The sequence below is a fragment of the Coffea arabica genome, chromosome 7c, assembly GCF_036785885.1.
Source record: "Coffea arabica cultivar ET-39 chromosome 7c, Coffea Arabica ET-39 HiFi, whole genome shotgun sequence".
Taxonomy (NCBI): domain Eukaryota; kingdom Viridiplantae; phylum Streptophyta; class Magnoliopsida; order Gentianales; family Rubiaceae; genus Coffea; species Coffea arabica.
The window spans coordinates 13,021,866-13,044,948 of record NC_092322.1 but is presented as its reverse complement, the minus strand read 5'-3'; the positions used below and the strand labels follow the sequence as shown (position 1 = coordinate 13,044,948).

The window sequence follows — 23,083 nt, the reverse complement described above, 5'->3', positions numbered from 1 at the left end:
GCCCTTATGGTTGTTCTAAAACCAGATATCATGTTCAAAACCAGGCTATAATCGTGATTTGATGCAAGACAGAGGGAGTGAGCTTCATTGGAAATTTTGCAAACAAGATCTTCAATCGTCATCAAGATAACTCTCGGACTTGCATGCTTATCTTGCTCATGTTCCAAAAATCCATACTTGCTGCCCCACTCACGGGCACAGGTATAATATGTTCTCAGAAGTTTCAGCTCCATCTTCATCTTCCAGAGGCCACGATACTCAAGATACTCTCTCTCACGACGAAACCATCTTTCAATGGATTCGAGATCACGTAATGCAGCACCAAACGAAGCATAATTGAACCTAGACATAGCCATATCCCTCGGTTGGACCATTTCTTAACTTTCAATTCAGGTTTCTTGATAGCAAATGAAGAGGTGGAAACCTCAAAATCTACTTTGATTGACCTGCTACTAGGATTTGATAGCTGTTTCTTGCTTTCTCTCGCCTCCACATTAGTCAACTCCTCTTTCCCGTGTGAAGAAAACATTATATTTATTTATAAACAAAATGTATAGAGTTCTAGATTAAAACTACTGAAGTTGCCTAATCTTTTCGTGGTCCAGGTCAACTCCTCCGTCTGAGTAAACCACCGTCCAACCTCTGAAGAACCATTCTTTTTTTTTTTTTATTTCCTTTTCGGGAAAATGGCCCGTTTCATACATCACATTTCATAAAATTATTTTTTTCATCCATCTCTTTTAAAACGAAGCAAATTCATCTTTGATATTTAAAAATTGAAACTATTACATCCCTAAACTCTAACTTTCAATTTGAATCAAACCATTCAATAACCTAGTAATAAATATTGGGGATATAATTGATAAATCATTCGGTCAACTCCATCGGATTCACATGACATTTATTGAACTAAAAAAAAAAAATTATAAAATAAAAAGGTTGTTCTTTGTCTTGGAATAGTAGAATTTTTTTGGGGTAAATTTTTTCATACACCATTAGTATATACACTTGCAAGTCTTGAAATATATCATGCATACAAAGTTTGGTATTTAAATTAAATTGAAATGATGTGGCAGATATCTAGATCCGTCACTATATATAATAACAATGCATGAAAGATTAATCCTTCTTTTTTATGTTATGATTTTTTGTTTTTCCTTTTTGAATTCATTAAATTTCACGTGAATATCAAGTTAAATTAATCAAGTGATTTACCAATTATATCCCCAAAAATTATAAGCGGCCGGGTTGCTAGGTGGTTGGATTCAGATTGAAAATTGATTTCAGAATGTACGTAATAGCCTCAGTTTTTTAAATATCAGGAACGAATTTGTTTCGTTTTAAAAGCGAGGGATAAAAAGAATATTTTGGTGAAATGTGAAGAATGAAAGTGGTCATTTTCCCTTTCCGTTTTTATATACCAAAAAGCTAAAACCATTCTTTTTCAGAGAGAGCACGACTATCGTCCAAATGTAGCAGATAATAAATGCAAAGTCCCTTCAACTAATTCTGCATGAACCCCCTGCGTTCTCACCAATTTTTCCCCTATTGTGCAGATGAGAAAAGCCTTACGATTCAGGACAGTTTGACAAGGAATTTGCAAACGTGGTTTTCGAATTTCAGCAATTCAAATATTGCATACACAACAGCTGATCATTAGGTGTAAGGAGTTTTTTTACCATAAAGTGATTGCAACATTCAAATTTCATCTGCTATTGCCCATGAGTTGCTTAGCGGGGTTAAATCAGCATTTAGATTCAAATTCTCCAAACCCTCTACCCAACAAGGGAAATCTGTTCTTGTCATGTGGATTTTCCAACAAAATTTACCAAGCCATATTTTTGGTATGGTCTTGTTCATTTCTTTTGTTTGGGATACAGTTTGCAATACGTAATGTAGGTATCACTTGGGGAAGGATGGCCACACGCATCCTGCATCCATGGTGGATGATATGAAGCTGCAAAATGGCATAAAAATGTGAAGCTTTTTGGCTCAGTGACATTGGACTGACTATAACAATGGCCTAATGAAGCTTTGAGGATAGCTAACATGTACAAGGCTGCCAAGATATGAATACAAAAATATTTTGTCTGATTTCTTGATATAGGATTAAAAAAGAAAAATTTCCTAGCAAAAAACTACATATTTTTATGTCACAAAGCTATGCATCTGTTAGGACTCTGCGTACCCCATTCAAGGCTGCATTCTCAGGAAATATAACTTGAAGCTGTTGATGTATTACAACATCTACAATTAGCTATTAATGATACTTTTCTATTTCGCTTATTCAGATACTTTTTGTAGTATATCTATATGTAAACAAAAAGTTTATGGCGCAGAAGCTGTATAACTTCATCAGGCCATAGATCTTACTCGCTTTAAAGAAGGTAGCTTGATAAAGTTAAGGGTAAATTACCTTTTACTCCTGTACGTTCGTGCTTTGCTACATAAAAGCCCATAGTTTAAAAACCTATATATATATATATATATATATATATATATGTGTGTGTGTGTGTGTATGTGTGTAGCGTATAGTTTAAAAACCTATATATAACCTCTTCATGATTTGAATTACAGCCTCACCGTTAGTTTTTCTATTAAAATTAACAGCCAAGAGTAACAAGTCAAAGTCAAATTAATAAATTACTACTTTTTCCTTTTTCATGTTTTCTTTTCTTTCTCTATCTTTTTTTTTTGTTGGGAAGAGAAGAGATGATTTTAAAAACCTATACTCTGGCCTGCAAAATATTAATTTTCTCCAAATACAAAAAGAGATGGAAGGGAAATAAAATAAATAAATAAGAAACAAAAAAGATAGAAGGGAAATATAAAACAAAAAATATCAAATCTTTTTTTTTTTACTACAAATATCATTATAAGTTTGTAAACCAAATCTTTAATTAGTATTTTCTAGTTCTTATTTATCTATTTTTTATTTCAATTTCTTCTTTTTTATGTTTGGAGCAAAAAAAAAAAAAAGAAATAATGAAGTGGTAAATTTGTCAATTTATTAGTTTGACTTTGACTTTTTACTATTGATTATTAGTTTTAACGCAAAAGCTAACCGTGACACATTGACACAAATTACAAGGGGATTATATATATAGATTTTAAACTATAGGGATGACATTGTAAAGTAGCAAATCACAGGGGGTAAAAGATAATTTATCCTAAAGTTAAACCAACTCCCAACAAGATTGAGCTAACTCCAAACGAGATTGAGCTATGTTAGATCGATCAGAAAACTCAGATTAGAATTCCCAAAGTAATTTTGACTAAACTTTCTAAGAAACTCTAAATAATGAAGGAAAAAAAATAAGACAGTTATTAAGTAAAACTCCAAGCAATTGATATCGTTGACAGAGAAGTTGTATCCCTCCCTTTGCCTGTCAAACTATCCTTTATTCCCTTCTTTCAGAACCCACCTACCATTGATTTCTAATTGCACCTTGGTCCTTATCTTCTTTCTGTTCTTGAAATAGGTTGTTGTCTGAATAATTAATAGCTTTTCATGAACTGAATCATGATTACTCATGAACAACGTACAAAACAAATATCTGCGGAGAAAGATAAAGCTAATTAATGAAGAGTAAAGCTCCCAACTCATCTCTTTTAGGATGCATGAGTTAGAAAGTTCTTCTAGACTTAATTCTGCTTTATAAGATGATCTTGGGGTGTCTCTACAATATTTATTTAGGATGGTTGTATGGTTGTCAGCTATTCTTTGAGAGCTTTTTGCCAATCTGGGGTTCTACCTACCTAATATATTGAAATCCAGTGTTGGAATTACAAAATATGCCGATCCAGGAAACGGAATTGTATATCCTAGAAAAATACAAGGGAGATCAGAATTGCAACAAGAATGCTCACTCCTATCCCATTCTCGAGTCTTCCTCCAGCACTCTCAATTGCTATTGGGAAGAGACATTCTGATGTTGAGGCATTTCCTTCGATAATTTTGGCCATACCTTGAAAATTACAGGCTTCAAAGTCTTGATTGTTCATCTGAAAATACATGTTGAACGCATAAGATACGTGCTTATTCTTGTCCAATTTACTACAGGATCCTCCAGCTATCATGGCTGAGCAATCACTTCGCTGACAAGCATAGTCTAGATTAGGTATGACCATATTCATGTCTTTTGCACCGGCAAACACACACCATTGTGAAGGATAGTAGCGAACGTTTTTCGCCCCAATCGGCATTTTGTTGTTCCCTTGGCCACTAAAATCCAGTGCAAACTTAGGCTGTCCATCGTAGCGAAAAATCCCCCAGTGTCTCTCAAAATAACCTGGGGCAATGCTTTTCAGATTCTCATCTGTTAGACTGAAGAGATAGACCTCCACAGGTTCTGGACGCAGCGGACTTCCTTTCTTGGAAGCTACCAATTTCTTGAAAAGGCCGTCATAAAATTTTTTAGCCATAGTGGCATTCCCATAAACGTCTCCATCTGTAGGCCAACCAATCTCTCCCACAATTATCTCCAAATTAGGAGCCCCAGCTTTTCTTAAGGACGATACCAGTGTGTCTAGATTTGCATCAAACATGTTGGTATATTGGACATTGTGGTCCCTGATGGGTTGCGCGTTACCATCAAAAAAGGCGAATCCAATGGGGAAATCTGGATTTTCATACAAGCTGAGAAAGGGGTAGATGTTCACAAGAAACGGGGATTTGTTCTCCTTGAGAAAATTGACTATTTCGATCATAAGGCCTCTAACGTCTGAGCGGAAATTTCCTTCTGATGGACCCCCTGAACCAGAGTCATAGACATCCGCATTTTGTGGGATGGATGCTTTGATTTTGTCTCCAAGTCCAGCTTCATCAAGAGCCCTTTGAACATTCTTTAATGCTGGAAAAACGGTGTGTGTAAAGGAACCATTGTAGCTCTTCAAGAATGGCTCATTGCCAACAGCAACATGCCTGTAGCATAGATTCACGAAAACCATGAAAAGGATTAAAACAAATTTCTATACGCATCACGGTTTTCGACTAAATCTTGCGTATTTTGAACTAATGCAATAAGATTTTTACAAGAGGTAACTATGTACATGAGAACGAAAATGCACGTACAAGAAGGTGTAAATAAAAAGGCTTGCAAGCTTCTCACTTGATATCAACACCTCCATCATATATATGTGTGGAAACATTTTGTTTCACCCAATCTTTGGCATTACGGTAATGAGAAAGCTTAGACAACTGGTCATTAGGGATGCCAAGCATGACTTCAATGCCAGTCCCTGCAAAGAATTTCACAGTCCAATGATCTGAATCAAACAATTTAACCTTGTGAATCTTGTTGTCTTGAAGCATTTGAACCACCATGCTAGGATCCAAAGGCTGTGCTGCTTGAGTACCCCAGTTCACGCCGATGCACTCGGCGAAATTTGCCGTCACCAGGAGCACAAAAATGGCCCATCCCAGGGCTCTGGCTAAGGCCATATGGGCCATTTTTGATGATGATGGTGGTGGTTCAAGAAAAATCTGCAGTTAAAGATGCATAGGCGACAGATATAGAAAAGCAAGCTGCATAGGTGAAAGTTGGAGAAGATGTGTCTGCATTGTGGGGAGAGGAGGTAAACTAATGTAACACCGTGAAATTAGCAAGAAATGAAGGGCTATGCAGGCTGGAAAATGAGTAATTTCACAGGTTCTTGATGGTTTTGTGTAGAAATTTATGGTTAACGCAAAATATAGACCATCAACAAAGAGCTACTAAATTTAGGCACCAAATATTGTGTAAATTGCAATTCTTAGGAATATCTAGGAGTTCTTGATTTCTAGATATTTTTTTGGGGAAAAAAAAAACCTATATGACTATCTAGTCAATTGTCTTTCTGGTGCTATTAGCATGCTAAGGAAATACTTCTAATAATGGATTTTTTTTTTTTAAAAAAGGCTAGTTAAATGACTATCTTATTTAAATAAATAAATAAATATATATATTTTAGTTTGAAAAAAAAAAAATCCAAGTTCCTATTGCTTCTGCTGAGCTTTTGAAATACTTCACTTTTATTTATTTATTTTCTTTCCCTCTTTTTGGCTAAAAGATACCTCATAGTATTTGTTAGTAGCCTTTAAAAGAAATACCCTGTTTTAACCTTCTCCATATTATTCCATTTTTCATTTTCTAGTAAATATAGTTCTTGTGGTGGAAGTTTGCATATAGGTAATTAAATACACACATGTCATGTTTTGATTGAAAACCATGATGATTATTTTGAAAAAATCTAAATGAGTGTTATTTTAATTTCTTGATATTTCATTATTTTGTATTTTCCGAAGGCAAGATATGTATAAAATAGTAAACAAATATCATATCAAATGAATTATTAAGTGAAAATTGTAATTAATGGCAACTTTAAGCTATATACCAATAACAGTATATGCATGTAATCGACAATCTCGCAACGTGAAATTTGAGAATACAAAATTCATTTTCTTTTAAAATGAATCCGTATTTTGATTATACTTACCTCATTAGAAATTCACAAAATATAATTATGAATTAAAATTATTCATTGATAGAAAGCAAATTATTTTGTCCAGAAAGGTTTGGTCGGTAACTATGGTTGAGGTCTCAAGGTTTCCAGTTCAAATCTCCCTCCCAATGAAATCTGATCCCTCCCAAATGAAAAAAGAAAAAGTAAATTATTTTATTTTACACATTTGTAAATTATATGTTTAAGGTAATAACTAAATACTAACTAATATAATCGAAAACCCTCGTAAAACCATCCCTTTCATCACACAAAATTGCCGATTACCCTGAACTGCTGCCGATTTCCGGCAGCCTCTCGCTTCCGCACTCCTCGGTCACCCTACACAAGACCACTGCTGCACACCACGAGCAGGATACACAGTTCAGCGAACCACCTTCTAACGGCTTGCCTGGTTTCTCAATAAAGACAGCCTGGGGAGGGGGAAGGAGGAGGATTGAGCATTGCCCACCAGGTGTTTATGAATTGTTCCGAAAGAGAAGAATATCTGTTCTGAATTGATTAAAAAACGAAGGAAACTATACAATTACCTTGAACCCAAGCGAGTTCATATGGCGAATAGCAAGTATGAGTATGTGAAGTCATTTGAAGTTCAAGATGAAATCATGCTTCCAAACCTCATTGTTGTCCGAGTGGATGGCCGTGATTTTAACCGGTAAAAGTCTCACCCCACTACTTTAGTCATCACATATACGTGTTAGTTTCTGGCGTAAATGTTTGTAGTACCAATTATGCAAGGGGATGTGGTTAGCTTACCGTTGAGGTGAACAAGCTTGCTCTTGCATGGAATAGGTGTGTATAAGATCTGCTGACAGTGCCCCAAAAACAATTAACAATGGATCTGCTCACAGCAAGAGGTTACTGATTTTTTGCAACTTCAGTGTCTGGAAAAGATTAGCATTTTCAGACATTCTGAACATTTTCTAGATGCAACGTGTCTAAACTGTGATTAGGCATGGTTAATGGTGAGAGTTTTTTTTTTTCTTTTTAATGATCTGAGTGATCACAATAGATCAACATTTATCATGGGACTAAAAGTGTCTATGTTAGCATGCATAGGCATAAAATCACAGGTTTTTGTTTGTGTAAGGGTGTTAGTACTCCTTGAATTTGATTGGCCTGTTCTCAATTGCATCATTCGACCTGCTTTTAGCTTCTGATTTTGTAAGATTTGTTATGTCATGTTCTGAACTGCGTTTGCTTTCAGCTTTTGGCTTTTTTCACGGTAATCAGACACTATAGCATACCTGCCTTTTCAATTCTAATTTTGCTCTTTCACAAAAATTAGGTAATTGAGAACAGGCCCAATGCTTTCTTTTCCTCTTTAATCTTTTGGCTCTTAAATGATTGAGTCCCGAAGCTTTTATCAGATTTTCTGAAGTGCATGAGTTTGAAAAACCAAATGATGAGAGAGCTCTGAATTTGATGAATGCCTGTGCATTTGCGGTTCTGGAGGAGTTTCCAGATATAGTCTTTGCATATGGATTTAGTGATGAATACAGGTACATCATCTCCATTTTCCAGTTGGTTTCTCTTCTCTTGCTATTGGTTGGGCTCTTTTATACTTTACTTTCCTCTTTTGCAGTTTCATATTCAAGAAAGACACCAAATTTTACCAGAGGCGAGCCAGGTATGAACGCATGTAGCCTCTCAATCACCTAAATTTCTTTATTTGCATTTTTTGATTTGTTTGATGATCTCTTTATGTTCTTGTATGAAAGTTAGCGTATTTGGAGGTTCAAGAGATATTAACATGCATAAATAAAGAAGATAATAGAGAATATCCAGTTCATGCCAGAAGCAAAATGCTAAATATGGGATGTGAATTAAAATGCCTATGCTTTTCTAACCTCTAAAGTTCGTAAGATGTTTTTAGAATAGGTGATCTATTTGTGATGAAGAAAAGAACTATAATAAAATGCATATATGGAATTGAGAGCCTCATGAAGATCGGATCCATCTAGAAATGTAGCCTGACCAGCTTAAATGGCCTTAGTCATGTCTGGCTACACTGCAACTATAGAACTGGCATACGTAGGTTTTTGTTCATTGTTCTGGCCATGTAAATTGTCTTGTAGAGATGCAAAACGAAATTTGTGTAATGTTTCTCCACGGTGAAACCATTCATTGTTAGCTCACTTTGTGGCCTTGCAGCAAAATAAATTCCCTTGTTGTATCTTTCTTCACATCTGTTTACATCACCAAATGGAAGGAATTCTTTCTTCAGAAGGATTTGATGTTCCATCCTTCATTCAAATCACGAGTTATCTGCTGTGCAACAATGGAAGTTCTTCAAACATATATCTTGTGGAGACAAAGGGCTTGTAAGTTAAAGTGCTAATTTTTTTTAAATAATTATTGTATGTCTGACTGCATTTCTATGTAACTGGTGTCAGACATTGCATAAACAGTAAATCTTCTGACACCTGGAAAGGGCCTTTGGTAAATAATTGCCACTATGACAATTGTCTTGCAGGTCATTTAGAAAACCTATTTAATACTTGTTTCTGGAAGCTGATCGGATGCGGAAAGTCTCAAAAGGAAGCAAAGGAAATGTTGGAGGTGGTGGCACAAAATTATGAAAAAGAAAAAATAATTTGTGTTGATTACTTTTATTTACTTTTCATTATTAAGTCTTATGTATTAAATACTTCAGATAGATTCTGCATGTTTGGTTTGATATTTGGTCATTTAAGTTGCGGGTGGGAGATTCCTGGTTATGAGCTAATTCTTGTAGTGAATTTTTCTATCTATTATCCTTTTATTTCAAATTTCTACCTAAGCATTGTTTGTGGTGGACTAATAATCAAATAGTAGTTGTCTGAGAAAATTAAAAGTTGATAAGGGTATGGAGCCTCTCTCTAGTAATTAATGGATAGCATTTTCTAATTCCTGTTAATTCACTCGCATGATGAATATCTAAACTTATCTTGCATCAATATAATTACCAAATTTATATACCAGTAGATACTGATATTTGGCTGGGGAGTATTATATATTCATAACTATTTTCTTTGTGATAAAACATGTTTGTGTAATTTGATGTTCTACTGTTGTCAAGATGAAGCAACCAAATGTAGTATTGAAGTTGTGATGTTTTCCTTCTGCTTATCCCTTCTTTTTACCTCTTACTTCGAATATCATTTTCACTGTATGATTTTCCATACGGCATTTTAGCTTTAACTTGTAACTTCAAACTGTTAATAGTTGTATTCACCCGACTGACTTAAGTAGAATATCCTAATATTCTTATATGGGAAAGTATTGGTTTGATTTCCTAGCAAGCAAAGAGTGTCTATGGAAATTAAGAATGCATACAAGTTCAAAGGAACCACAAGATTAGGCTGAAAACAACAGATTATCCTTTTACATTGTGCTTTATAAGTCATATCTTTACCTGTAAGACCTGAGGACAGAATGAGTGAGCCTCATTTTTCTCCAATCTAAAAAGATTCTTTTTTCCTGCTAACACACGTAATGCCATGTGTGTGTTTCTTTCATTCTATGGTGAAGAAGTGGGTGGAGAAGCAGTTTAATTCCTTTTTATTTTATTGGTATTCTTCAGGGAACTCAAAAACAGGAGAAAAACGAGATACTTTTTCAACAGTTTGGAGTTAACTACAAGGATCTTCCTAGTATTTTTCGTCAAGGATCATGTGCTTTTAAGACAGAGGTATCCCTAGGCCACCTTCTAACTCTCTATTCATCCCACTTCTTTAACATCTTTTCCCCCTTGCCACTTGCGTTAGTGCACAGTTCCTCCCTTCCCACATTCCTTCTTGCACCTGAAATTTTTTACGATTGCAGTTGTTAGGTCAAAAATCTTTTATATTTGACTTTTTAGCCAAGTGCCACTTGATTGGCAGGTTGAGGATATTGTGAAGTACAAGGAAAATGGTGCTCCTGTAAAAAGATTGAGGAAGAAGATAGCACTAACTCATTCAGAAAATGTAGCAGGAAGAAGCTTCTGGAATGTGCATCCATGTCTTTGTAAGGAGCTGGGGCATTTCGAAGGGGACATTAGCAAAATCAATCCTGAGTATATCAAATCATTCCAATTTGAGAATAATTTGATGCCATCTACTTGGATTGTCATTCGTGTTGACGGTTGCCATTTTCATAGGTATCTGCTATTTTGTTTATGCTTCGTTGCTTGAACTGGATAAGCACAGCTTTTTTTGAGTTTCCATCGCCTTGAAGATGTGGGACTTATTGTTTATGTGCATTTCCTCAAATGTGATAAATGCTAATGTCCACCAGACTCATTTTGTTTTCTCCTTCTGAATGATACACATGATTGTAGGCATTTTTTCATGAAAGCATTTGACTGACTGTATAACCTCCAGAGATTGGTTTAGTTTTTTTTTCCTTTCCCTTGTGTGGAAAGTTCCTCCGTTGTTATGTATTGTTCTGACTTATGTTGCATTGGTATTAGAAGTTTATTATGACAAAACAGTGTTGCTTTTTAGCTTAAAGGGTAAAATTTTTTTTGGGCAAGGGAGAGAACATGAAGTACATGGGGAATACCCAGCAACTAAGTTGAAAAACAACATAGCACAAGTCTATGAAAGGCATATCAGCAAAACTACTACTTAAGGCTTTCTTTTGAATTTTTTGTTGACAGAACTATTTGCATCTAACTCACTCAATAATCCCCTTCTCAGCTTTTCAAAATCTCTGTTTCTGTAATGGCTAAGACTTGCTTAAACGGATTTCTTGAACAGAGAGTTTGTAATTTTTCTGAGAGATGGAGAGTTTTTTCTATTTAAATTTCTGGAATGTTCTCTTAGAGTGATTAGAGAGCAAGGAATCAGAAGCAGAACAATCTGTTAGAGCACTGATAAAATAATCTCCTGTCAACTCTTTCGGGGCTAAGTCTCCTGTTGCTTTTCACTTCCATTATCCTTTATTTCATTTTTATTGGCCTGATCGGGGCCCAAGTCGGCTGATCTTTCATGGGCAGCCAAGGCCCAATCACTCTACCATCTGGTGGTATCAGAATATTATCACTTCAAGTGTATGGTATTTAGTTCTCGATAATTAAAAAGATGTATTTATTAAGATGCGATGGTATATTCAGAATGATTAAGATGTTTCCGGGAAATTAGGAATGAAACTTGTTCCCTAGGGGTTGCCTTATTTTTATTTTGCAGGTTATTGTCATTTTAAATGGTAGCCTGGCTATGAGCTTTTAGTGCATGAAGGCTATTTTCAAGTAACCTATAGTTTCCTTTTTCTGCTTTCATTATAGATTTTCCGAAGTTCATGAATTTGAGAAGCCAAATGATGAGCATGCCCTGAATCTTATGAATTCATGTGCAGTGGCTGTGGTGGAGGAGTTTAATGATGTTGTCTTCTCTTATGGGGTGAGTGATGAGTACAGGTACTAATTTGCTCCTAGATGTTCTATTTGCTGATCTAGACTTTGCCATTTTTTGATATTTTAAATTATGACTTTGTGACAGCTTTGTTCTAAAGAAGAACTCGTGCTTCTATGAAAGGCATGCAAGGTATCTCTCCCATACTCAGTTGATAAATTTTTCGTGTCAGTTCTATGGTCTTTACATGCAATGATCCCAATTCATGCAAATTCTTCCTGCCTTTCCTCAGATTGGTGGTTGAGGTAAGCTAATCTGGTGGGTGATAACTTGGAACACCATTTTTGAAGTTGATTTGTGCTGATCTTCGGAAAGCTATAGTTTTCTGTGCTTAAATATATTTGATTTCTTGCTGATGGTGTAGTTGGTTTCAAATCCGCTATGAATAAGCGAACTAGGCCCTGAAGGGACTTGGCATGGATAGAGAAGATATGTATTCCTTTTTTTTTAAACATTTTTTAAATTCTATTTGGGTCCTGAAAGGAAAGAGGGTTCAGGGCACTTCTTATTCTATAATTAGAGAAAATTCTAACCTATTTTATTAGCTAGATGGCCCAAACAAACTAGTAGTAAAATTTTAGAACGGTTCAAGCTCCTTGTTCGGCGACCTCCACCATAATTGTGTGGCAGGAATTAATGTTATTTAATTTTTTTGCAGTTTATCGATTTGAGCTTCTTAGATGTTGACTTCTCTTGTAACTACTTTGCAGTGAAATAGTGTCTGCAACTGAAAGGAAAGAGGGTTCAGGGCGCTTCTTTTTCTATAATTAGAGAAAATTCTAACCTATTTTATTAGCTAGATGGCCCAAACAAACTAGTAAAATTTTAGAACGGTTCAAGGTCCTTGTTCGGCTACCTCCACCATAATTGTGTGGCAGGAATTAATGTTGTTATTTAATTTTTTCCAGTGTATCGATTTGAGCTTCTTAGATGTTGACTTCTCTTGTAACTACTTTGCAGTGAAATAGTGTCTGCAATTGTATCTTTCTTCTCTTCAGTGTATGTTATGAAATGGAAGTTGTACTTTGCACAAAAAGAAATGAAATACCCACCATATTTTGATGGACGAGCTGTTTGTTATCCATCCATCGACATCCTTCAAGATTATCTGGCATGGAGACAAGTTGATTGTGAGTGTTTTTCTCTTCTAATTCTTCTGAAAGTCAAGAATATGTAAGGTCGTTCTGCTTATCCAGAAAGCAGTAAAGTAATTGAGTGTGTCTTGTAAAGAGATTTTTCATTATTGAATCCGAAATGCTTACAAAGGCTATTAGTCATCCCCATTGATGTCTTGCAGGCCACATCAATAATCAGTATAACACTTGCTTTTGGATGCTTGTCAAGTCTGGCAAGAGCAAAAGTGAAGCCCAAAACTGTTTAAAGGTATTGAGCTTTTGAAAATTTGTTATCTGTTACAAAATGTGATTCTTTGGGCGAAAGCTGACTTATTGGCATCTGTCTTATTCAATTGCTTTCTGCATCCTTAAGTTTGCTCCTTTACCTTTTCCATTGATTTTGCATCATGCTTTTTTGTTCTTATCAATTCTAAGTTGGCATGCCACGATCAGAGTTACTGGAATTTTAATCTTATGTATCCATGGACGTCAGTGAGTGCTTTTAGGCGTGTTCATGAGTCTCAAGGCTATCTCGTGCCAGCACTTAGTTAAATTTTTGTCCATTGGTTGCTTATGCTTGTTGGGTTAAAACCAGTTGGGTTCTAGCTTTTTTTATAATTTGTTTAACGGTGGAAATTGGTCTCCACCAGGAGTGGAGAAAATTGACAAGACCTCATGCATGGCACAGAAATAAAGTTTCAAAATGGAACATTAATTGGAATGCCAAAATGCTGGAAGGAAATATTATAGGCTACACTAAACCTTATTGCATTCAGGTCTGATTTGATCTAGGGATATATTTGAAGTGGAATTTTGTATGTGGCTCAGAGTGAAGAAATCTTATAGAAGAAATAATGGCAACTCTCTCCCATGGAATAATGTTGCTATATTCATGTTAGTTAAAACAAACATGATGAACTAACTCATTCCTGTGCAACCACTCAACCCACTGCTGCCAGTTGAGAGAATGGAGAGCAAAAGATAGAAAAGACTAAAATGAAACGAGCGTGGAAGAGCAGGAAAAGATAAAATCCAGTGATTAGGAACTGTTGCTAGTTGCAATTTCCATCAGTATCAAGCAACTACCAAATAATATATTTCAACTACTCATGTTTTATTGGTTTAGATAAGACGTTATGTGTATAATTGTACTTCGTCACTTTTCATACAAATGCTTTTAACATCCAGGGTACTCAAACTCAAGAGAAAAATGGGCTGCTCAGCTGCCAATTTGGCATTGATTACAACACATTACACAATCATGTTCCGCCAGGGGTCCTCTGTCTTCTGGGACAAGGTCTCTCTCTCTCTCTCTCTCTCTCTCTCTCTCTCTGTGCAAACATTTGTATGTATTCCTGTGATTTTTAACCAGATAAAGTACTTTGTTGACATGCTTTAGACTGACCATTAGTATGAACTTTCTTGGTGCCTTGACAAAGATAACTTTTTAGTTGTATTGATGATTAGATAATTTCCTTTGTCTGTATCATTATGTATGTATTTATTTATTTATATTTTGCACTGGATGTGCAGGAGAGCAAGACCTTACTGAGCAATGACGAAGTGGTTGAGAAGTTTCGTAAGAAAATTGTTGTTGAACACTGCAATATAATTGAAAAAAGCTTTTGGAAAGCACACCCGAGTGTACTTGAAGAGGACAGCAGATGATGTTATTGTGTATAATTTAATTTTGTCTAGTTTGTTTTCTTCTGCCGCAATTCTTTGTTTTTTCTTTTTCCCCCCTCTTTTTTGGGGTAAATTGCACAAATAGTCCTCCTGTACTAAAACATATAATAGGAAGTCCTCGAACTTTTATTGGTGCCTATCGAGCTTCCCTATCTATTTTGAAGCTGAGTTGTTCCTTAAGGATAGCAATGAAATTATGTAAATCAACCAAGTATAGCAGTAGGCCAAATACTTCATCAATTTATTATCTTTTTAACACCACCTCCGACCTCCTTCTCGTCTTCTCAGTTCTCACTCTCACACTCATGCATGCACTCACCTTTCTATCCACTTCCGTCCCACTGTATTTTCACCTGTCCCTACAACTTTGTCGTTTAATTTTTTTAATATAAAAGTCAAAAAGGTTTTTAAATTTTTTTAAGAATCTATAAGTAGTATTAGTGGGACAAGTATTACCCAAAAAAAGAAAAAAAAAAAAAAAAAAAGAAGAAGCTACCGACGCCACAGTACTACTCTGTCCCACTACTAACATGTTACAGCCTGCATTTGCATCTGCATTTGAGTTTCCCACAAAAAAAAAAAAAAGGATGAATATTTGTATTCGGTTGTATGCTATACATTGGGGCCATGTAGACCCTTTTTCTCACTTTTGATGGCCGACAGATTTTTTGGAAATTTATCATGGTTGCCGGGCTGAAGTTTTTTTTTTTTTTTTTTTTATTAAAAGAAGCTGAAAGTTGTCGGCCTAACAGCCTGGTTGCTTTTTGGCAGATATTCCAGTGGCTGCCGGGCTGAACCAGCCCAGCTGCCAAACATTTATTAAAAGAAAAATTTCTCGTGCTTGCTCGGCAGGTATAGTGTTGTACTAGAACTGTGTCAGAATGTTATTGTTGTAATTTTTTTTTTCAAACAATAATTGGAGGAATCAGCCCTTGTATTATGAGTTTTTATTTATTTTTTATACAATTATAAGATTATTTAGTATAATTATAAGGCAAATGTGCCAAATTTTTCATGTCCATATCTACTATTTGATAAACAATTATAATAATAAATTTATTACTATGATATGGTATTTTTTATGGTATTTTATTATGAATTTAGATTTATAAGATAAAAAAGAAAATGTTGAAACAATTTATTTAGAATATATGAATTTTTCGAGTAGTGAGATTATCATAATTTAATAATAGTTTTGGGCAATTTTTTTTTGATTTATTGTTAATTTTAATACTAAAAAATAGAAAACAAAGATCAGCGAAACATTGGATTACATATAAAATTAATTTATCAAAAAAATCACTAGTTCAACATTTGGTTATAATAAGAACTAGAGGCAATAGTGGTAATTCTATAGTTTTATTGGATAAAAATTAAAAAAAAAAGAATAAGAAGGAAAAAGAATAAAAAATAATTTTAAAACTCAGTCTAAGTATAAGCATGCCAAATAAGGGAATTTCATTAAAATATTTAAAAGGTAAAATTGTCATTTTAAATAATAAGGGAGATATGCATAATTTTTCAAACTTGAGGAGAACTCAATAAAATTAGGGTTAATTACATTTACCTCCCCTGAGGTTTGATCATATTACCAATCAATCCTTATAATTTGTCCAAATAACGGTCTCACCCTTTGAATGATCAAACATTTAACAAAAACCCCCTTAATGCCGAAAATGCCCTTTTTGAGGCCATATTGCATTAAAAAAAGAACATATTTTTATTTATTAACCTTCAAGTAATCCAGAAAAATAGAAAAAAGTTTTTGCTTATTATTTTATAAAAATCATATCTTTGCTTCCATAAATAGTTTTGAATCAATAATTATTTTAAATCTTAAAAATGAATATTAAAAATTAGATAAATTGAAAGAAAAATAAAAAAGAAGCAATTATTTTAAATCCTCAAGTATGGTTCGAATTTGTGGTTCAAGGCATGTTGCGGAGAGTACAAGGCGTGTTTTCCTCAATTTGAACCATATTTCAGCAATTAAAATGATTTCTTTTTTTTTTATTTTTCTTTTAATTTATCTAATTTTTAATATTCATTTTTAAGATTTAAAATAATTATTGATTCAAAACTATTTATGAAAGTAAAAATATGGTTTTTATAAAATAATAAAACCTTTTTCTATTTTTTTGGATTGCTTCAGGGTTAATAAAATAAAAATATGTTCTTTTTTTAATGTAACATGGCCTCAATAAGGGCATTTTCGGTATTAAGGGGGTTTTTGTTAAATGTTTGATCATTCAAAGGGTGAGACCGTTATTTGAACAAATTATAGGGATTGATTGGTAATATGATCAAACCTCAGGGGAGGTAAATGTAATTAACCCATAAAATTATCAGAAACCTCCTGGGAGGTTTTGAAATCATCCCATTATTTTAGGAATAATATAACTCTTGCTTTTATTTAATTGTGTCACTTGCTGGAATTAATATTAGAAAAAGGATCCTTGTCCGTTTTTAGTTAGAGTCGTTAGTAGCACATGATTAATAAGTCCGTCACAAGCCGCAGTTTTGCACTAGTGTCCTTAAAGCCCTAGCCATATAAACAGCTGGAAAGCCTCTCGGCGGCAAATTCACTCCTCAACGGCGGCAAACTCACTGGCCAGTCTGGCCTCCTCCCGCCACCACCCATCGGCAAATCCAGTGGCCACCATCGCCACCTCTTGAACCCGCCATTACAAAGTACAACAATAGCTGCCTTTGTCTCTTAATCTGAAAGGTATAATTTTTTTGGTCTGACTTGCTGGTTTGTGATGGAACCTTTGGTAGAGGTTTTTTTTTTTTTTTTTTTTTTTTTAAATTTAAATGAGTCTTTTTCCATGTTTTAGTTTTTTGATTATACTATTTACAGAGGTTTGATAAAAATTTTGATGGTTACAAGATTTGTTTTTTGATGGCTGTTACCTGGCCCCCGCTGAATAGTTGTGCATTCTTTTGCTTATGCATGTTTATTTATCTCATTTGTTGCAGATTGAGTTCATGGCTGCTTCTGCTTGGGATATTACAGCATCAGAGTTTCTGCACGTATGCATTTTCTTCATATTTCTTTCTTTTTACTTTTTCCAATAGTGAAATACTTATTTTATTATGTGAGAGTACTTGGAAAATGGACGGTATTGATATCAATTTTTCGGTTTTTGTCTGATCACTATTACAGGGTTCGTGTAGGCAAAAATTAATCTTGCCTAGACATCCACCAAGGTGGACGAATCGATTGCTTTGGGGTACAGTCCAAGGAAAGAGTCATTTGAGAAAAAATTATGACAAGGGTATTAGGTTAAGATCCCATTTGCCAGTAAAGGTTAGAGCTGTGGTTTCAGGAAATGTGGGTAGCTCAGTTGATGAAAAACGAAGTGAGGTTGAGGGGATAGGGCACGAAAAGGTTATTCATTTTTATCGTGTACCTTTGATTCAAGAGAGTGCCACATGTGAGCTTCTGAAAACGATTCAGACCAAAATATCAAACCAAATAATTGGATTGAAAACTGAGCACTGTTTCAATGTCGGGCTCAATTCCAGGCTTTCTAGTGAGAAGCTCTCAGCACTTCAATGGGTGTTAGGAGAAACATATGAGCCTGAAAATCTGGGGGCTCAAAGTTTTCTTGATAAAGAGGTGAAGAATAGCTCTAATGCAATCTTAGTTGAAGTTGGACCTAGGCTGTCTTTTACCACAGCATGGTCGGCAAATGCTGTGTCAATCTGCCGAGCTTGTGGGTTGACAGAGATAAATAGAATGGAGCGATCGAGGAGGTACTTGTTGTATATTAAGCCTGGTAGCGGTTCTCTGCCGGACAGTCAAATTAATGAGTTTGCTGCAATGGTGCATGATCGGATGACTGAATGTGTTTATGCACAAAAGCTTACTTCCTTTGAGACAAATGTAGTTCCAGAGGAGGTCAGACATATACCAGTCATGGAGAAAGGGAGGGAGGCACTGGAAGAAATCAACGAGCAAATGGGTTTGGCATTTGATGAACAAGATCTACAATACTACACCAAGCTTTTCAGGCATGATATTAAGAGGAACCCAACCAATGTTGAGCTGTTTGATATTGCACAGTCCAACAGCGAACACAGCAGGCATTGGTTTTTTACTGGGAAAATTGTTATAGATGGTAAACCAATGGACAGGACTCTCATGCAGATTGTCAAGAGTACTTTGCGGGCAAACCCTAACAATTCCGTCATTGGCTTCAAGGATAACTCTAGTGCAATCCGAGGGTTTCCCGTGAAACATTTGCGGCCAGTTCAACCTGGTTCCACATGCTCCTTAAACATGAGCGAACATGACCTTGATATCTTGTTTACTGCTGAGACCCATAATTTTCCTTGTGCTGTGGCACCATATCCCGGGGCTGAAACTGGAGCTGGAGGACGCATTAGGGACACCCATGCAACTGGGAGGGGTTCTTTTGTTGTTGCATCTACTGCTGGATACTGTGTTGGAAATCTCAATATTGAAGGGTCATATGCCCCATGGGAAGATCCATCATTCACTTACCCACTTAACTTGGCTTCTCCATTGCAGATTCTCATTGATGCTAGTAATGGTGCATCAGACTATGGGAACAAATTTGGGGAACCCTTAATCCAAGGTTACACAAGGACTTTTGGAATGAGACTCCCAAGTGGGGAAAGGCGTGAATGGTTGAAACCAATTATGTTCAGCGGAGGTATTGGACAAATAGATCACTTCCACGTTACAAAGGGTGAGCCTGAAGTTGGCATGTTAGTTGTCAAGATTGGAGGCCCAGCATATCGTATAGGAATGGGAGGGGGTGCTGCATCCAGCATGGTCAGTGGTCAGAATGACGCTGAACTTGACTTCAATGCTGTACAACGTGGAGATGCAGAGATGGCTCAGAAGTTATATCGTGTGGTCCGCGCATGCATCGAGATGGGAGAGAAGAACCCCATCATAAGTATCCATGATCAGGGTGCTGGTGGAAACTGTAATGTTGTCAAGGAAATAATATATCCAAAGGGTGCTAAAATTGATATAAGAGCAATTGTAGTTGGAGATAACACCATGTCTGTCTTGGAAATTTGGGGTGCAGAGTATCAGGAGCAAGATGCAATATTGGTGAAGCCTGAAAGCCGCAGCCTGCTGCAGGCTATCTGTGAAAGGGAAAGAGTCTCTATGGCTGTTATTGGAACAATTAGTGGTGAGGGATGTGTTGTCTTAATAGACAGTTTGGCTGTTGAGAGATGCATTTCAAAGGGATTGCCGCCTCCACCACCAGCTGAGGACCTTGAACTTGAAAAAGTGCTTGGTGATATGCCACAGAAAACCTTTGAGTTCCATCACACAGTTAATGTGCGCGAGCCAATTGATATTGCACCAGGGATAACCTTAAAGGATTCTCTGAAGAGAGTGTTAAGGCTGCCCTCGGTATGTTCGAAACGATTCTTGACTACGAAAGTTGATAGGTGTGTCACAGGTCTTGTGGCACAGCAGCAAACTGTAGGTCCCCTGCAAATTACACTTTCTGATGTTGCTGTTATTGCTCAAAGCTACACTGACTTGACAGGAGGTGCATGCTCCATTGGGGAGCAACCAATCAAAGGGCTTTTGGATCCAAAGGCAATGGCACGACTGGCAGTTGGAGAAGCACTTACTAATCTAGTTTGGGCAAAGGTCACTTCCCTCGCTGATGTCAAAGCAAGTGGAAATTGGATGTATGCTGCTAAAATGGATGGGGAAGGAGCAGCAATGTATGATGCTGCCTTGGCTCTTTCAGAGGCAATGATTGAACTTGGTATTGCAATTGATGGGGGAAAAGATAGTCTCTCAATGGCGGCCCATGCATCAGGGGAAGTTGTCAAGGCTCCTGGAAATCTTGTAATCAGCACCTATGTAACTTGTCCGGACATAACAAAGACAGTGACCCCAGATTTAAAACTCGGAGACAATGGCATACTGCTTCACATCGACTTGGCAAAGGGGAAGCGGCGTCTAGGCGGATCTGCTCTTGCTCAAGTTTTTGATCAGGTTGGGAATGAGTGTCCTGACCTTGACGATGTTCCTTACCTCAAAACAGTATTCAATAGGGTTCAGGAGCTTCTTAGTGAGGATTTGATCTCTGCTGGTCATGATATCAGCGATGGAGGGTTGATTGTAAGTGCCCTTGAGATGGCATTTGCTGGGAACTGTGGAATTTCCTTGGACTTGACTTCGGTGGAGGGTAGTCCGTTCAAAACACTATTTGCAGAAGAGCTTGGACTACTCCTTGAGGTCAGCAAGAAACATTTGGACATGGTAATGGCAAAGCTATCTGATGTAGGCATTTCTGCTGGGATTATTGGAAGTGTAACTGTGTCACCGGTGGTTGATGTGAAGATTGATGGAGTTACTTTTTTGAATGAAGAAACTTCAGCACTGAGGGATATATGGGAAGAAACCAGCTTTCAACTTGAAAAGTTTCAAAGATTGGCTTCTTGTGTAGAATCAGAGAAAGATGGCCTGAAATATCGCCAGGTACCTTCCTGGGACTTGTCATTCACTCCTACATATACTGACGAGAAATATATGACTGCCATTTCAAAACCAAAGGTAGCAGTTATAAGAGAGGAAGGCAGCAATGGGGACAGAGAAATGGCTGCTGCATTTTATGCTGCTGGCTTTGAACCATGGGATATTACAATGTCCGACCTCCTTAGTGGAACCATCTCTTTGCACCCTTTCAGGGGGATTGTGTTCGTTGGAGGTTTTAGTTATGCTGATGTCCTTGATTCAGCAAAGGGTTGGGCTGCATCTATTCGATTTAATAGGCCTCTTTTGGATCAATTTCAAGAGTTCTATGAACGACCAGACACCTTCAGTCTTGGAGTTTGCAATGGCTGCCAGCTTATGGCTTTGTTGGGCTGGGTCCCTGGCCCCAGGGTTGGAGGTGTTATGGGTGTTAATGGGGACCCTTCACAGCCAAGGTTCATCCACAATGAGTCTGGGAGGTTTGAGTGTCGCTTCACAAGTGTGAGGATAGAAGAATCACCTGCTGTAATGTTTAAAGGAATGGAGGGTAGCACATTGGGTGTATGGGCTGCTCATGGTGAGGGAAGAGCTTTTTTCCCTGATGAAGGTGTGTGGAACTCTGTTCTCAACTCAAAGTTGGCCCCAGTGAGGTATTGTGATGATGATGGGAAGCCGACAGAAGTGTACCCTTTCAATCTGAATGGGTCGCCCCTGGGTGTTGCAGCAATTTGCTCTCCAGATGGGAGGCATCTCGCCATGATGCCTCATCCAGAGCGCTGTTTTTTGATGTGGCAGTTCCCCTGGTATCCAAAGCACTGGAGTATGGACAAGAAGGGGCCCAGCCCATGGTTGCAAATGTTCCAGAATGCCAGAGAATGGTGTTCATGAGGTCAGTTCTTACAACCAATTAGTGTGGCCATTTTTGTGTTACCGTAGGTGTGTTGATTCTGGTGGTAATATGCAAACAGTATATTGTTGATTTTTCTTTCAATGCGGCTGATTAGATTGAAGCTGGGTTTCTGTTGTCATTGTAGACTACTTTTCCGAAGTATGCACGAGAAGGGTGGCGTATAAGATTGGCCTTGCCTCGAAGGACAAGTTATTCATCTCCCATTAACAGATGCAGTTGCATATCATCTTTCACTTGGGAGCAACTCCATTTGTTTCTTTCTGAAATTTTGCTGGAAAGATGAGCCTTGTGATTAGATCAAGGATATGTTTCACTTTCATTCTTGTAATTCACAATCAAGTCTTTTATCGTAAATCTGATACGTTATGTAGTTTGGTGCAGGCCATGATGCCAGGGACTTCAACTTGTACTGTAACTTAGTGCTGGTGTTGTCTTGAAGAGGTTAATTGTTGTTTTACGCGTATTGTGAAATTGTGGTCTGCTACTAATTTGATTAGATATGGTGGGGTGAGTTAAGACATGCCCCTTTGACCCTTATCCTGTATTTGTTTGGCCTTGATTTCCTCCTCCACAATTTCTGTTAATATGCCCATTATGACCCATTATGCTCATGTTGTTAGAAGATGGATCTTATCTGTTCAAATTTTCATGAACTTTTCTTGTCAAGATCTATGATGTGAAGAAACCTGAATGCCCTTCAGTTTCGACCGATGCATGAAGTTTCTCTATGAGGAACTCAGTTGGGGGACTTTGGCTATTTAAGGCCACCAGTTGGATTGGATATTAGTATTAGCCCTGTGCCCCTGTGGCAAGTGTCTGGAACTAGATCCACATGTTTTCCAGGTCAAGAATCAAACATATCATCGCAGCAGGTTGAGATGTCTCAAAGTGGATTTTCTTGATTAACTGCACTAATTATGGGCTGATGAATTGCATGTTGTTTCATCCTAATTGCCTTTTGTTATTGAAGGCCTGTCCTTGTTCCACTAAGCGAAGCCCACCAAAGCAAATT

At 36.8% G+C, this 23,083-nt stretch overlaps 3 protein-coding genes across 4 annotated transcripts; 2 read left to right on the top strand and 1 right to left on the bottom strand.

The window, feature by feature from the left end:
* Nucleotides 1-3,710: 3,710 nt before the first annotated feature.
* LOC113700461 (glucan endo-1,3-beta-glucosidase 8-like) lies at nucleotides 3,711-5,583 on the bottom strand. Its single transcript, XM_027220926.2, has 2 exons — nucleotides 5,112-5,583; nucleotides 3,711-4,924 (listed from the first exon to the last, which is right to left on the bottom strand). The coding sequence occupies exons 1-2, from the start codon at nucleotides 5,450-5,452 to the stop codon at nucleotides 3,826-3,828; spliced, it is 1,440 nt and encodes a 479-aa protein (XP_027076727.1). The 5' UTR covers nucleotides 5,453-5,583; the 3' UTR covers nucleotides 3,711-3,825.
* A 908-nt stretch (nucleotides 5,584-6,491) lies between these two features.
* LOC113702065 (tRNA(His) guanylyltransferase 1) lies at nucleotides 6,492-14,817 on the top strand. 2 transcript variants are annotated; one of them, XM_027223026.2, is made up of 14 exons: nucleotides 6,492-7,156; nucleotides 7,790-8,003; nucleotides 8,087-8,131; nucleotides 8,656-8,825; nucleotides 8,978-9,063; nucleotides 10,067-10,174; nucleotides 10,368-10,624; nucleotides 11,753-11,884; nucleotides 11,967-12,011; nucleotides 12,840-13,009; nucleotides 13,177-13,262; nucleotides 13,645-13,770; nucleotides 14,183-14,291; nucleotides 14,528-14,817. In XM_027223026.2, the coding sequence occupies exons 2-14, from the start codon at nucleotides 7,927-7,929 to the stop codon at nucleotides 14,551-14,553; spliced, it is 1,437 nt and encodes a 478-aa protein (XP_027078827.2). In that variant the 5' UTR covers nucleotides 6,492-7,156; nucleotides 7,790-7,926; the 3' UTR covers nucleotides 14,554-14,817. The 2 variants fall into 2 exon arrangements, with proteins under 2 accessions (XP_027078827.2, XP_027078825.2); XM_027223024.2 differs by having other exon boundaries at nucleotides 6,493-7,156; nucleotides 7,872-8,003.
* Nucleotides 14,818-17,152: 2,335 nt separating this feature from the next.
* LOC140010732 (probable phosphoribosylformylglycinamidine synthase, chloroplastic/mitochondrial) lies at nucleotides 17,153-22,542 on the top strand. Its single transcript, XM_072058092.1, has 4 exons — nucleotides 17,153-17,408; nucleotides 17,660-17,713; nucleotides 17,847-22,050; nucleotides 22,196-22,542. Exons 2-3 carry the CDS (start codon nucleotides 17,669-17,671, stop codon nucleotides 22,047-22,049), a joined length of 4,248 nt encoding a protein of 1,415 aa, XP_071914193.1. The 5' UTR covers nucleotides 17,153-17,408; nucleotides 17,660-17,668; the 3' UTR covers nucleotide 22,050; nucleotides 22,196-22,542.
* Nucleotides 22,543-23,083: the final 541 nt, after the last annotated feature.